Genomic DNA, 14,994 nt, shown 5'->3' with positions numbered 1-14,994 from the left:
TAAATGAAATCCTCTCATACATCGTTCAAGGGTACAAGGGACTTTTCCAATCCAAATCTGTTTTTTCTGAAGCTGAAGTTGGTCTGCTAGCCAAACACTTTCAAAAACTCTGCAACTTCAAAGCTGAGCTGCTCTGCTGTAAAGTTTATGAAGCTGAGCTGCGAGTTATGAAGCAGAGCAGTGCTCTGCTGTGAAGTTCATAAAACTGAGCTGTGAGTTGTGAAGCAGAGCAGTCCCAAGCAGACCAAGTACTCCCAGGCCAAATGCATGGATCGCGCCGTGGATCCAGGCCCGGTCGGTCCTGCGCGCCGCGTAGCGTAGCACTACTAGTAGTGTACAGGAGAGGAGAGGACGGGCAGGAGGACGCACTCGTAGTTGCAGGTGCAGTGGTGCCGCCAAAAGGGGCGATGGGTATCCGTGCGGCGGGAGAGAAAACTGAAAAGGGCAAAGGAGCGCTGCGCCCTGCTTTCTCGTGAAAAAAAGGGGGACCCCGCGGGGCCTCGCTGCCACACGTGCAAACCCGCACGGGAGCTCTGCAAGATGTCTGACACGTGCGGGACCATCCAACCCACGCACGCTTTAGACTTTAGCTCCAGCTGCTACTGTAGCTGGCTGCTGTGGCCGTCATCTGCTCGTCTGCACTGTACCTGTTATGTTGGAGTTGATCCTAGCATTATTGTATTGCATTTGTCCCTAACCTGAGCTTCAGTGAGATAGAATCTAGCATTGTGCGCTAGCCATAGGATTATTGATCCCAGCAGGTTAACTGATGGACACGGACGAGAGCAGTGCCGTGACGATGAACTTGCCATCACTATAGTAGACCAGGTCATCGTTTGTGCCCAACACATGCACGCAATGAGATTCCTTTTACACTAATAGTAGTAGGCCACTAGTCATGGGATTTGGACCCTTGCGACCTCGGCGTTTAGCCGAACTGATTCAGGCTAACTCGGTGTGCACGAAGATGTACAGTGATGATGACCTCGTCCAATGTTTTAGCTCAGCTCTGTCAATGTGCAGTAATTCGGTCCAGTTCGCTCTGCATCCTACACGCCCAGATTAAAGGCCAACACAACTGCCCGTACCTAGCAAAGTACAGTACCCTAGCTAGCTAGCAACATTGTTCCTGCCGATCAACCGGCAAACTCAAAAGTGAAAATGCTCTGCTTTATGACCACATACCGCTGCCCAACGCATCATTCTCTGGTGAAACGCTACAGTAGCTGCGGGCTTCTCCTCCCGACTCCCAGGGTCACGTGAGGCGAGCATGGTGTGCGCGTGGAAGCAACAGGTGTGCGTGCACCCATACCCGCTCGTTTCCTTCACTTTTCCAGTGCGTGATTTCGTCCGGGGTGCGGTGAGCTCTCGGAAGGTCGATGGCGCTGGCGCATGCCATGGCCCAACGCCGGAGCTTAGCTGGGGACGACGGTGGAAATGGAGCGCACCGCGCCACCGGCGCCGGCATGCGTTGGACCGGTCAACCGTGAACGGTGATGTGTCCGCCAATCTGACTTTCTCGCGGGACCCACCGGCCACCGGGGAGCCTAGCAGCGGGCCCGGTAGGTACACGTGCGGCACTCCCAAATCCCCCAACTGGGAGCTGGCCACCACCGAGCTCTCCCTCCGCCTCCCATGCAGCAGCCATGCTGACCGACCGTTGACTACAGCATCCAAACCATTCGAGGCCGGTAGCGCTTCGTGGACCGGGTCTATGGATGTGCCGCAGGTACGGCTAGGCCCCGGCCTGATGGCACCGATGGGGGCCCATGAGCGGTCTTGACCGGGCCGAGCGTGCGGTCGCAGGGGGTCCACCACCAGCCAGGCCTGCCCCGGGGACCAGCCCCAGCTGCCCCCGCGCGAGAGCGAGAATCGTCCCCGACACGTGGGCCCTCCATGTGCGTGCCCGGGTCGTTTCCATCACCTCGGCATGGGCCGCACGAGGGGCCGCGCGGCCTCCAGCTGCACCCCTGCCGCGGCGTGGGCCCTGCGCTCGGCGCGCGCCAATCAGCGAGCTCGGTAGACCTCCTCCCCGTGCTCCGCCCAATGGACACCGACTCGCGCCGCGCGGTCCCGTGCGGGGCCCAGCCGTCAGAGCGCGCACGTACGCGCATGCATCTCCGCCGTGTCCGTCCGACCGTCCCTCCCCCGCGCGCCAATCAACGCGCGCGACCCGGTCGGGCCACCGAGCCGCGCGTCGTCGGACGCGTTCAAGCTGGAGTAGAGCCATGGGCGTCTTTCGCGGGACGTGACAAGTTCATGGCCCGATTTGGCCTGGCCGCGCGTGCGCGCGCGCGCGGTGCATGGAAAGACCTGTGCGCGTGTCTCGTACTCTCACGCATCAACTCAAAGCACAGTGCAGCAGGGAGCACAAAGGGGTACAACACTTGGCGCTGGTTTTTGTCACGCTCGCACACAGTGGGAAACCTATTTGGAGCCACGCCCAATAATATCGCCTCCTTGGCCGGTGAGTTCATCGGCGGCGTACGACGCACGGCAAGACGCAGTGCACATCATGATGAGCGGCCACCATACGTACGTGCACACCAGCTAGCTACAAAGTACAAATACGTACGGGAAACAAACAGTAGAACTGTACGCGAGGCACGTGCGCGCGTACACACATACTACTGCAACTTTCGAGGTGACGCGACGGTACAAGTTTGGCCGCCGGCCTTGCCGCCGCGCGGACGCATAGTGCACGGCACTGTACATACGTGCTATACATACTCCAGTCCACGGTCGCAGCGAGCTAGCTACTAGCTTGTTCACCCTCACAGCTTGCTTGCTCGCGCGTGCGTGGCTGTAGCATAGATCGGCTCGGACACGCCACACCGGGCGGGCGCCGTGGTCGGTCAAGTCCCAGCTATGCATCCGCCGCCTCCATCGATGGATCGACGGGTCGATCCTGACAAGAACTGTTGGAGCACTCCGGTGGCGTCGTCGGCTGGATCGACACGCAGGTACTTGAATTGCCTGTGCCGCCACGCCTTCCGGCACCGCTACTCCGATCCATCTTGCTGCCGCTTGCTTCAACCAATGAGTGCGCGCGTGCGTGCCTCCGATCCAGCAAGCGGCTATACAATTACTGAGCTGCAACCACCGCGCCACGGCCGGCCATGCGCGCCTTAATTTCCTCCTCCTTTGCCTGATGCCGGCCCGGCCGGCCAGATGGTCCACACCGCCGGCCGGCGCCTAGGAAGAGAGGAGAAGGGCAAGGCAGGCGCCTGACCGAGTCCTGACGCACGGGCGGAGCGTCTGCGTGCATGCCGGCTGCTCACCGAGTTGCCCGGAATTCATGAGCTTGTCGATCGACGACCCAACACAAATGCAAGAGCAAGCGAGTCAAGCAACTGACCAGGACGGTGCTGCGTGTGCAAGCTTCGAATGAACACACATGCATCCATCAGTAACATAACGGCCGTTCTTCCCGGTCCGTGATATCCCAAGCATGCGTACCGCACGAGTATTCATGAACGTGCCGGGAATAATGTCCGATCCGATCCGTGCGTAGGAGAAAAGGCCGGGTCGGAAAGCGTATGTACATCGTCCGACCTTTTCTTTTTCCTTTTTTTTTAAAAAAAGAATGCACGTTGAGTTGTTAATCCTGCTGCATTCCTCGCAAGCAGTAATAATTGTGCCGATCCTCTGCTCATCACGACGATCCACTGCGCTGGCCTTCACTACAGGCTACAGGCCGCGCCGCGCGAAATCTTACCGGAGATCACCTTGTCAGCGGCAGTGAATCGCCCGCCTGTCCTCTGGGAAGCAAACCTGCATGGCGCAGCCCCAGGCTCGCAGGCACCCGGATCACGCCGCGCGCTCCGACGACGGGGACTGGTCACGCACGCGCGCGCCCCGCCCGGCCGTTCCCGTGTAAGGGCGGCGCTCAGCGGTGGCGGTGTCGGGCGAGGCATTGGCTGGCGGTGCGCTGCTGCCTGCTGCAGGTCTGCAGCCACGGCCAGCCAGGTCGGGTCACCTTCGTTGCCGCCGCATTCAGCGCGCAGCTGCTGCGGTGCCTCTGCGTTTCCATTCACCGACCGGGCACGCACGCGTAGCCGGTTGCCATGGATGTCGGGGAGCCGATTCCGGAAAAAGAACCAAGGGCGCCTGGATTCTCGCATGCGTGCAGGTGGCCTGACTTGCGCCAAGAAAGGCAACCATTTGGGGACCTGCACTTTCTCCGGGCCTAGTAGAGTAGAGTAGCATGGGGGGGCCTATGACGCAGGAGGCCTCCGGAGAACCTGCAGGTGAAGGCCTTTTTTTTTCAGAAAGGCCCGCTAAAAGCCTGCAGCACTGAGATGTTTGGGCTTTTTATCTGGCCCGCTGGGCTGAAAATTTGGAGCTGATGGCGGCGACAGATTTTGCAATGCGCACACGTCACCATTGAATGCATCATGTGACCTCGTGAATCATGGCGAGCGCACCTGCGCTGCACCCATTTTGTATCTTTGTTCAATGTTTGAAAACTTTTGTCTTTACGCATTGAACGCGACAATGATGCCAGCACATCGTCATGGTATTTTTGGGGCATCATGGTTCATGCTGCTAATTAAAATTAGACGCATTTCAATCGTACCCCTGATGCAAACAACAATTGCAGTCATACCCTCTCAGAACCATCCGACTCGAATTGGCGAACTTCGTCATCTGATGATATTGCCAAGACGATACTGACATCTCATGCCGTAATCTCAAACCCGTTCAACGGGTAAAGAACTGTACACAACTACAATTCGAAAATCTGCAGTATCCGATTTAAGTTGGCCAACATTTGGAAATGTTCATTTAAAGTTAGTACGACAACGGTTGGAAATGCCTTTTTTGAAACATGCAAGAAAATCAGGAAAATAGCGTTACGGTATCAAAACACAGTAAACTCATCCGTAAGAGGCAACGTGCACCGAATTCGCATGTCAAATATGAAGACAAGCCAAGCCTAAAAGGGCTTATCCATATAAACTGAAGAACTGCGGGGGCCAATCTACAAAAGTGCGGGTTTGCGTTCAGTCCAAGCTGATCATAACAAACGCAGGCCCCTCGTTTCAGATTCCAGGCTTTCAGGAGGATTCGAGAAGGCGAAGGCAAGGAGCAAGCTGTACTGCTGCGTACAGACTTCGGATATGGAGGACCAGTTCCAGGTACCGGCAATCCTCTCTTCTCTTCGACTAGTCCCTTGGGTGTTCTTGGTCCTGTCCTGAGATGGTGAGAAATTGGGCCACCAGGAAAGACCATATCCTCTTGTCCAGCGAATGTTTCGTCAAGGTTGCTGTTGATGTTGATTGCCCCTGGTTCAAGATTTGGGTGGGAAGAAATCCGCCGGTTTTAATCGGAGCCCGGATAGATGGGACTTGGAATCACTCCCAAATTATTCGAGATGGCTTCGATAGAGTTCAGGACGGAAAGACTATCCGTGTGAAATTAAGTTTAGATTTGATATATCCATTTCAATTAACGGCTTCGCTGATTAGGGCTTTGAGCTTTGCGCCTATGCCAAAGTGGGATCATGGAACAATACTTACCCTTGAATACGGTGTTCTCACCCTGTCTGAGAAATTGTGAAGCAACCCTAAACTTAAATTTATAGTTGTTGCAGTGGTACCTTAGTAAATTAAATGGTCAGAGTAATTGAGATCGTGACAAGTTGTAATTTGTTTACCAGACAAAGCTTTGCACTGTCATCATCATACCCACACGAGTCCTATTTCAGGTACTTCGGTAGCGTCTCTGTTTTCTTCAGTAGAGTCCAGAGCCCCCCTTCCTAGTGTGTTGCCGGCATACTTGATGTAAGTCTTATATAATTAAAAAGTTGTACATAGGTGCTGATTCTATCTTTTTTTTTCTTTTGGCCGTCCAGTTGCTGTGGAACTATGTTTGTTGGGTCCAATTCACACTAGGCTTGTCAAGATCGTAACCATAAATTCTGGACATCAATTCTAAGAGATTAAGGTCCTCTGGCCTCACCTTGGATGAATATATGAATTCTAATCTTGAGTAATGCAAAGATAGTAGTTCAATAAGTTTCAGTGGGATCTTTCTTTAGCCTGTGAGAATATGAGATGACCATTTGGGTCTTAGCATACAACAGCTTTTTAGCATACAACTACTAGAGTGCGCCATGCCACTGTGTGTTGGCACATAAAAGATTCTGAATTGTCACTAAGCTTATTTTCTTTTATAATTCATCGGTTTCTGCATTGATTCTGAATTATGATGCATACAAAAATCCAAAAAGGTGATACGGTGATTAAATATTGCTAGATCATAGCTCTCTTTTTTTACATCTAGTTATTGCAGAACTTTTTGTTGGGTCCAATGCAGAGTCTGTTTGTGCAGATAGTAGAAATAAATCACTAAGATCAACAAGCATAGTTCAATACGTTCTTTTTTAAGTCTTTCTTAAACTTCTGAGAATGTTAGACACCATATGAGTCGTAGCGCGCAATATGAACTGCGTTAGGTGTTTGGTTGATTCACGCTTGCACTAAGCTGGACATAGCCTCATTTGTTTATATACACAAGTCATAATTCTGCACTGGTTATGAATTATGATGCATATATTCTACATGGTGATTGGGTAATCTAAGTCATGGTTCCGTTCTCTGAACATGCCTGTGCTTTCAGACTATGCATCCTAACTAAATGATATTATTTGAATACCAACATAGGATGGCAAGGAGGAGGTCATCCAAGCATGGTACATGGATGACAGCGAAGAGGACCAGAGGCTTCCTCATCATCGCGAGCCCAAAGAGTTCATTCCTCTAGACAAACTCTCAGGTTTGTGCAAGTCCTGCTCTAACCCTGAACCCTTATGACATGCTGATAGACTTACTAATGCTGAAATTTTACTTACCATCTTGGACACCCAGAGCTAGGAATATTAAGCTGGCGCCTAAATGCTGATGACTGGGAGAATGATGAGAACCTCAAGAAAATTCGTGAAGCCAGGGGTTACTCCTACATGGTTTGCCTATAAATTTTTCTTTTGCCACCTGTTGTTTTGTTATTCTACCTTGAGTAGCAATGTCAATACCTATTCAAACAAGTTGATAAACATTTTCCTTGTGCAGGACATTTGTGATGTGTGTCCAGAGAAGTTGCCAAACTACGAGGCTAAGATAAAGAATTTCTTTGAAGAACACTTGCATACCGATGAAGAGATACGCTATTGTCTTGAGGGTAGCGGTAGGTGCCTTTGTTTGCATTTAGAGCATTTTTCTAAAACTAGTAACAATCAACAGATTTCCTTTCTATAATTCTATCTGATTTACATGTTCAACTTTTTTTCTTATGTTCTCAAGGCTACTTCGACGTGAGGGACCAAAATGATCAGTGGATCCGTATAGCAGTGAAGAAAGGGGGCATGATTGTCTTGCCTGCAGGAATGTATCACCGCTTTACATTGGATACAGACAACTACATCAAGGTATCTTTGACTTGTTCCCTGTTCCCACTACGGGTTTTGGTCTTCTTAACTGTCTAGATTGATTAGACAATGACATTTCTTCATGAGCCTGTGTATGTTATTCACTCTTGTAGTAGTCAGTTAGGTACAATTATTTTAAGTGGAAGAAAGTGCCTATGTAATTCCAGAGGGCCAATTTTCTTGTTTATGATATGAATTCTGTGTGTTATGCCGTTGCTGCAAATTTTCAACATCCAGCCGTACTCTTATTTTCCTGACCGCATCTTAAATCCTACATAGCTAGATCAAATAACGAACATTGGTGAATACGTTCTCCTATGGAATTTTTCATATTATGTTTGTGGCTTCTGCAGGCAATGCGTCTCTTTGTGGGAGAGCCTGTCTGGACGCCATACAATCGTCCCCATGATCATCTCCCTGCTAGGTACCTATGCTGAATTCTGAAGCTTCAGCATTGTTTATGTTCCATGCGCCCTTTCTCGGATTCTCGTCTGCCCTTTCATGGCCTATTATCTTGTTCCCATTGACTTGATGGAACTTTCTCATGGATTCAGGAAGGAGTATGTCGAGAGAATCATCAGCCGAGGTGGAAACCAAGTTGTTGAAGCTCGTTGAGTGTATACTAGCATCTCTGCATGTTTGCTGTCGAGTCTGCCTGTTGCGCTACACCCTAGAAGTACTGCTGAATAAGATCTTCTTCTACCACAACACAATCAGCTCACGCCGCCATCATACTCGTGTGCGAGTCAATATTTTGCACAAAACCTAGAGATTTGTAACATGAATAATGTGAAATTCGATGGATGATGAAGATCCCTTTGCCGACCTCAAATATCTGAATTCCTCGTAGCAACTCTCCTCTCGGCCTGGCATGGTTCAACTGCTGACCAACAGTTTTTGTCTGCACCCGGTCAAGAGGAGTAACTCCAGTCATTCTCAAGAGTAGCACGACCAGATCTCCGAAATGATAATCACAGTACAGTCCGTGCAGATTGATGACACCCCTGGAATGAATGCCAGGTCCGTAGTCCGTACAGTAGGCCTCTTCCAGCCTAGAAAATGTGTGCTAACAAAGGTGAACACGTTTTATGCCTGCCGCCTGGTCACTTTGCGAGCATTGGTCGGCAGCCGATCACCAGCCAAGAACGCTTGTGATGCCGGTGAGTTACTTATGTGTGCTACTACAAGGCCACACAAAAATCTTCAAGTATTGTTCATGCGTGCCTTCTTTTTCGACTGAAAACTAGGAGAATCAATCATATGATCAAACTGATCATGATTCCTGCTCACAGCTAACTCCAAACATCTCCAGATGCATTTCGTAGTAGCGACAACGGACACGAGGAGTAGGGTGATGCCGAACACCTTTCGAGAGGCCAAAAAGATCAGATCGCAGAAGCGAAGTTTTGGGGATTGGGAGAAAAAACCGAAGAAAAAGGAACGTCCTTTTCGCCGCGAACGCGGCGTATCTCGCCGGCGGTCGGCGGATCGGCGCGGCAAGTTGCAGCCAATCACGAGCTCGGCACCACATCCCGGCCCGCGCGCAGCCCACAGGCGATCAGGAAAAAAACTGGCCACGAGCTGTCGCCGTCGTCGTCCTCCCTGTCGGCGCCGGTCGATTCGGGAGGCGCTCGCCCCACTTGCGCCGGGCGCGCCAACCTCAGCCACACCCCGCGGCGTCCAGAACCTTCCGAGCCCCGCCCAGTCACGAACGCGCCCCGCGCTCTAGAACGTTCCATTCCCCTCCTGGCCAGTCTCGTACAGAGGTCAAGCTGGTATTTAGCGCCGCCGCCCCGCCACTCTCCCGAGGATAGCAGGGCTCCTCTTCCCGCGCGCGCGCGCCACTGTAGCAGCGAGCGACGACTCTTCCTGGTTCTCGGGATCGCCAGCGCTCTGGATTCGACGATCGCAGCGGAATTCGCCTGGGGATCGTTGCTTGGCTGCGGCTCCTGGCGTAGAAAGTCTCGGCGCTTGGGTTGGTTGGTGGGTGGCAGTGGCACGATGGACCCGCTGCTGCCGGGGATGGTGACCGTGAAGGAGGAGTGGCCGCCGAGCTCGCCGCCGCCGGAGGAGGAGGTGGAGGACATGGACGCAGCGGAGGCGCCGCGGCCGATGGAGGGGCTGCACGAGGTCGGCCCGCCGCCGTTTCTGACCAAGACGTTCGACCTGGTGGCCGACCCGGCCACCGACCAGGTCGTCTCGTGGGGGCGCACCGGCACCAGCTTCGTCGTGTGGGATCCTCATGTCTTCGCCGCCGTGCTGCTCCCCAGGTTCTTCAAGCACAACAACTTCTCCAGCTTCGTCCGCCAGCTCAACACCTATGTGAGTCTCCTGTCCTGGCTTTTGCCGAATCCTTGGGTTTTTCAATTGTTCTTGAGTGCTCGTGAGCTGCTGTTTTTGCAATTCGTTTCTTGCATTGTGGAGTGCAGTAGCATGAGTGATCAATCACCGAGTCTACTTTAAACATTCATGAATTGTGTCAATATACAGAGTCTGAATTTCCTGAACAAGATCACATTTCCTGGCGATGTTAAATTATCTGTTCAATTTGGATTTTAGAATGAGTCGAGCTGATGGAATCGTAATTTTCTAGTGACACTTGTGGCGAATAAAACCGAAAAAAATACGCAAATGTTTTTGAATAATTCAGAAGCAGGACGGTGACAGGAGATGGCTGCTAAACCTGCATTCCATGACAAGCTGTTAAATTTCTGACACGTTCTCTGTTCAACTTGTTACTGTGTAGCTAGATGGATCAAGACACCATACCGGATGAAGCAACAAGAAAGAAACTGCTTGTTTGTCCTACAAGACCCACTCCTTTGATCACCACCAAGCAATATTACCGTAGTATACTTCCACTGCCTGTAAATTCCATCGCAAAACTATGTGAAACCTGCAGTTTTACGTACTTTGTGAAATATAATAATTTGCATCTACCGCCATTAATTTGTACTTTTTTCTGGACTTGGACTAATCAGATCGCTCTGTTCGTTGTCTTGTGATCTGCAGGGTTTCAGAAAGATCGATCCAGACAGATGGGAGTTCGCGAACGAAGGTTTCCTGAGGGGCCAGAGGCAGCTCCTGCGGCTGATCAAGCGGCGGCGGGCGCCGTCCTACCTCCCCGGGTCCCAGCAGCAGGCCCTGGGCTCCTGCCTGGAGGTCGGCCAGTTCGGCAGCCTGGACGAGGAGATGGACCGGCTGAAGCGCGACAAGAGCATCCTGCTGGCGGAGGTGGTGAAGCTGCGTCAGGAGCAGCAGAGCACGCGGGCGGAGATGCGGGCCATGGAGGAGCGGCTGCAGCACGCGGAGCACAAGCAGGTGCAGATGATGGGGTTCCTGGCGCGGGCGCTGCAGAGCCCGGACTTCTTCCAGCAGCTGGCCCAGCACCAGGAGCGGCGGAGGGAGCTGGAGGACGCCTTCTCGAGGAAGCGGCGGCGGCCCATCGACGCCGCGCCGTTCGAGGAGGCCGGCGGCCGCGTGCAGCCGCAGCAGGACGTCGAGCCGCCGCCGCCGCCGCCGCCGCTGTCCCGGGCGGGCGGCGGGTTCGAGGCGGAGCTGGGCGGCGAGCCGGGGACCTCGGAGCTGGAGAACCTGGCGCTCAACATCCAGGGCCTCGGGAAGCGGCGGCAGGACGAGAAGCAGGCCCCGGGCGGCGAGACGGCGGAGCTGACCGACGACTTCTGGGAGGAGCTGCTGAGCGAAGGGATGATGGGCGGGGGTGCTGGGGCGACGGTGCCGGTGCTGCCGGAGCTGGAGATGAGGAGGCAGCGGCCGGGGCGGTACGTGGACGCGCTGGCGCAGAAGCTGAGCTCCATGAGCAATACCGCGGCGAGGTAGGCGGCGCTCGTGCCTCGTGGTTAAAAAAAAAAAAAGTTGACCCTCCGATTCGTACATTGCTGTGGTAGTGTTACTGTAAATACATTGTAGTATTTCGGAGCCGCCGGACCTTGCTTCTTGTAGTAACGCGCTGCGCTTACATGATGAGCCACGATTCTTAATGGTGATTACTGATTAGTAGTAGCAATTCTTTTAGCTCTAGTTACCTGTGTTTGGAACTAGTTCACGTGGATACCATTGATGGTTTTCTGGGATTTTATAATGTTATGCCACTCTAGCTTATTTTTCTCTCCTAAATTAATTACTTACTTAAAACATCATTCTTAATTTATTTTATTAATTATTGGGTCGATCCAAATTATTTGTGACGGTGCTAATCTCTTGGTGCTCGGGTGATGTCCGTAGCTGAGACCCTGGAACTCGCAGTCCCCGGCGGCACGGCACCAGGCAGGGATCGCTGCGTGGAGCAAGCAACCAGCGACTACTGTCCCGGCCCAGCACGGCGCGCACACACCCACACACACACTTGAGAGGGCTCCCGGCCCAAACGAGAAACGCCAACCCATGCCATGTGCCGCGGGGTCCCGGCCCAGAACAAGACTCGGCCCACAAGCTTCTTTCATGGCCCGGAAACAATTCTGTACCAGCCCAGAATGGATCTACTATTCTGTACTCGCTAGCTCCTAGATGCATGCATCTCGATCGATGGATGGCATTCGACGAGAGCCTCGCGCGCTCCACGGATATGAATTAATGATGCTCGCAGCCGATGGAGAGAGCGACACGTGTACCTCGGGCGCACGCGAGTTTCACGCCTAATTAAAGAGCAAAGCAGAGAATCATCTCCAATCCAGCCTTTTTCAAAAAAAAAAATCATCTCCAATCCAGATTTAGGTGTGGAGATGCATGCTTGAAAGGGCCTCGATGGATCCTCAAGTGCAGTGCAGGCTTGTCTTTTCGAGAGCCCGGTCCCACCCTAGCTTTAGTTTGCATTGGTTAATAATAATAAAAGGGAAAAGAAAACTAACCTTTAATCTGGCATGCCAAGTTCTACTTTCCTTGCATCTTCCTTGTCGTCCATCGGGACCACGTACTGCCACTCATCCTCTCTCCGCTCGCCTTACTTTGCATTATTCTTCTTCCCAGCGCATCAGCTTTCGGAGATAGTACAAACAAGCAAACTAACTAGCTAGCAAAAGATTAGCTCGAAAAGGACTCCATAAAAGGCCCTAGATGATCCCACGCCATCAACCCGCACGCCACTTCCTGCTCCTCTCTCCCCTCTCTCCCTACTTCCATCTCTCTCTCTCTCTCTCTCTCTCTCTCTCTCTCTCTACTTAGTATGGCAGATAGGTGAGGGAGGCCCGGGTTCGGTGAGGCGTGCTTCACTCAGTTTAGTTAGTCTGTGCAGCACAAGAAGATGAAGCTGCCAGCATGATCTGAAAGCGGATTTGCGTTCTCCGTGATCGTGTCTAGAGAAGGACTGCACAGGAAACAGCAGGCGACCAGATCATCTAGCAGTTTCATTCTCTTGTGGCAGCACACGCCTACTTGTGCTGAAACCCTAGAGGCAGGTAGGCAACCTGCTAGCTGTTCTTCTTCCACGGCGAGAACTACAACGGCGACGGTAAGGCCAAGCCAAGGATTTCACGCATATATACATGTAAGTTCTGTACCACTTCACACGCAGCTTTTTAATTTGCTCCCGATGGAACGGCCGGCGGGTAGGGTAGGGTTTTCAGGCGAAGAAGCATCGCATCTGCAGATGGATGACAATCATCGATCTCGAGATTATATCCCAGAATGTTAATCACTAGCTTCATGCGTTATTAGTTATTCTTGGTTGCTGATTTCGTTCCTGCAAGTTGTGTCTACAATCCTTTTTTTGATATTTTCTACCAAATTAACTGGAGAGTAGTTTCTTTTACGGCATTTGGACCCAGGATGGCATGTCCTATCATTTAGACAGACACCAGAAGCGTCAATATATCAATATATGTTTTCAATATACCAATCTAGACCTGCTGTATGGCTACATCAATATATGTATGCAAACTCACATGAACAAAATTTAGATGTGATTCTGGCTCAAAATGAAAAATAGCACTAATTTTCAGAGCAACTATGATCAGGTTTCAACAGTTGCATTTGATTATTCTGTATGACGTTACAGGTCAATCGCTGTTCAGTTAACTCATCTGATAAACCATATGTTACAGGTCACTCACTGCTTAGTTAACTCATTTGATACTATTGCATCATTCTGAATATCAAAAGTTCCTCTACCAATATTTGACACTACATGATGCTAGATACAGTATATCGTCGAACATGAACCTGGCAGTACTTGATGTTCCATCTGGAAATTAAAGGACACGTGCATTAACTAGAAGTGTGAATCAACATATAACAGTCTCCGGGATATAACTGTCCTCCAAAAATTTCCAAGGATATCGAGTTCTAGTACACACAGGTAAGTTTTTCACTCGTTTGTATAATCTGTATTCTACTTAATATTTGTCAAATTGCTCGACACTTCAACCTATGATTCAACAGGTGTCATCACGAATATACTACCCGTTTTGTCTTCTAAATCAACTTGCGACAATATATACACTTCCCGGTCTGCGACTGAATGTCTGAATATATGTTCTTATCTGCATATCAGACTGCATCAGGAATTCAGAACACAAGGTGTCTGAAGTTTATGCAAATAATTAATCGCCACTTCTCAGCAGCTCCTCTCTAGTGTATTTCCTCACATTCTCGCAAATCCTTGTATGCCTTGAACCTTGCATATTAATACACGTTCAGGTCGGCAATTTGCCTGCCGTAGTTCCCTCAAAGAAGTTTATTTCCTCACATCATCTCTGCACCTAACTTGTAACTCAGGCTAATTCAGGAATGGTACTAATCAACCTTTGATCGTGAGACATCTTGATTCAGAATACTCAGTCGTTGACCTCATCAAACCGAGACGTCGCTGCTACTTGCAGCTAGCACTTCCGTTCCAATTCCACCGAACAATCCTTTCGGTGCTTTACGCTGCATTGCAACAAGTACACAAAGACAAAAGGACTTTGCAAGCATAACCGCGGCGAAGTGGACTTCCAATAATTTGCATGGAACGGCTGACCACGGAATAGATGCACTACACCATCCTGCGGCAGGCAACAAATTGCCTGTCTATTCACACAGTGTAGTAAATAAAAGACAGGCAAAAGCCAAGAATGGTAAAAGAATTTGTTCTATTCTTTTCACACACCAGTGTAAACAATTGATGGACTGTCTGATTTGGGCATGAAGAACATAAATACAAGACTTTGGTTATGGCAAGTAATTATGCATGAGGCTAAGAACAGTTGCACTTGTCATCAGTGAAAGATGCAGCACTAGAAGTAGAATTGCGAGGAAAGTTCCAGATCTGAAAAGCTCATGTTTATCTTGAACCTTGATCCTTACATTAATTCCTACTAGGAATATGATGAATACTACTCCAGCAGCGAAGCAAGGCATATTCATCTCGATAACATTTTTACATACTATTCCTAGCACCGGATAAGGTCCTCACTCGCCCAGCATAACGTCTGCATTATTGGGTTTTTATTCCTTGATCTCTTTTGACATAAAAGGGCATAAAAACTTTACGCATGTCGTAGCTGCACTACCAGCCTTCGCACTAGTAGCGTATTCCCTTGAAATGTTTTCAGAACACAAAGATGTAC

At 50.7% G+C, this 14,994-nt stretch overlaps 1 protein-coding gene across 1 annotated transcript; it reads left to right on the top strand.

Moving 5' to 3' along the window:
* Positions 1 to 4,984: 4,984 nt before the first annotated feature.
* On the top strand, positions 4,985 to 11,470 carry LOC112873415. The gene is made up of 9 exons (XM_025936373.1): positions 4,985 to 5,141; positions 6,669 to 6,780; positions 6,873 to 6,967; positions 7,074 to 7,188; positions 7,305 to 7,429; positions 7,783 to 7,853; positions 7,984 to 8,035; positions 8,780 to 9,751; positions 10,442 to 11,470. Exons 1-9 carry the CDS (start codon positions 5,124 to 5,126, stop codon positions 11,267 to 11,269), a joined length of 2,388 nt encoding a protein of 795 aa, XP_025792158.1. The 5' UTR covers positions 4,985 to 5,123; the 3' UTR covers positions 11,270 to 11,470.
* The last annotated feature ends 3,524 nt before the right edge of the window (positions 11,471 to 14,994 follow it).

This window comes from Panicum hallii, chromosome 9 (assembly GCF_002211085.1).
Source record: "Panicum hallii strain FIL2 chromosome 9, PHallii_v3.1, whole genome shotgun sequence".
Classification (NCBI taxonomy): domain Eukaryota; kingdom Viridiplantae; phylum Streptophyta; class Magnoliopsida; order Poales; family Poaceae; genus Panicum; species Panicum hallii.
Note: the sequence above shows the minus strand (reverse complement) of the source record. Positions and strands in the feature narration are given on the sequence as shown.

What these genes read in the sequence shown, in the direction of transcription:
- LOC112873415 (XM_025936373.1), top strand. An exon ending in CATGATCATCTCCCTGCTAG is followed by an intron (nt 7,854 to 7,983) that starts GTACCTATGCTG and finishes TCATGGATTCAG; the next exon opens with GAAGGAGTATGTCGAGAGAA. An exon ending in TCCGCCAGCTCAACACCTAT is followed by an intron (nt 9,752 to 10,441) that starts GTGAGTCTCCTG and finishes TGTGATCTGCAG; the next exon opens with GGTTTCAGAAAGATCGATCC.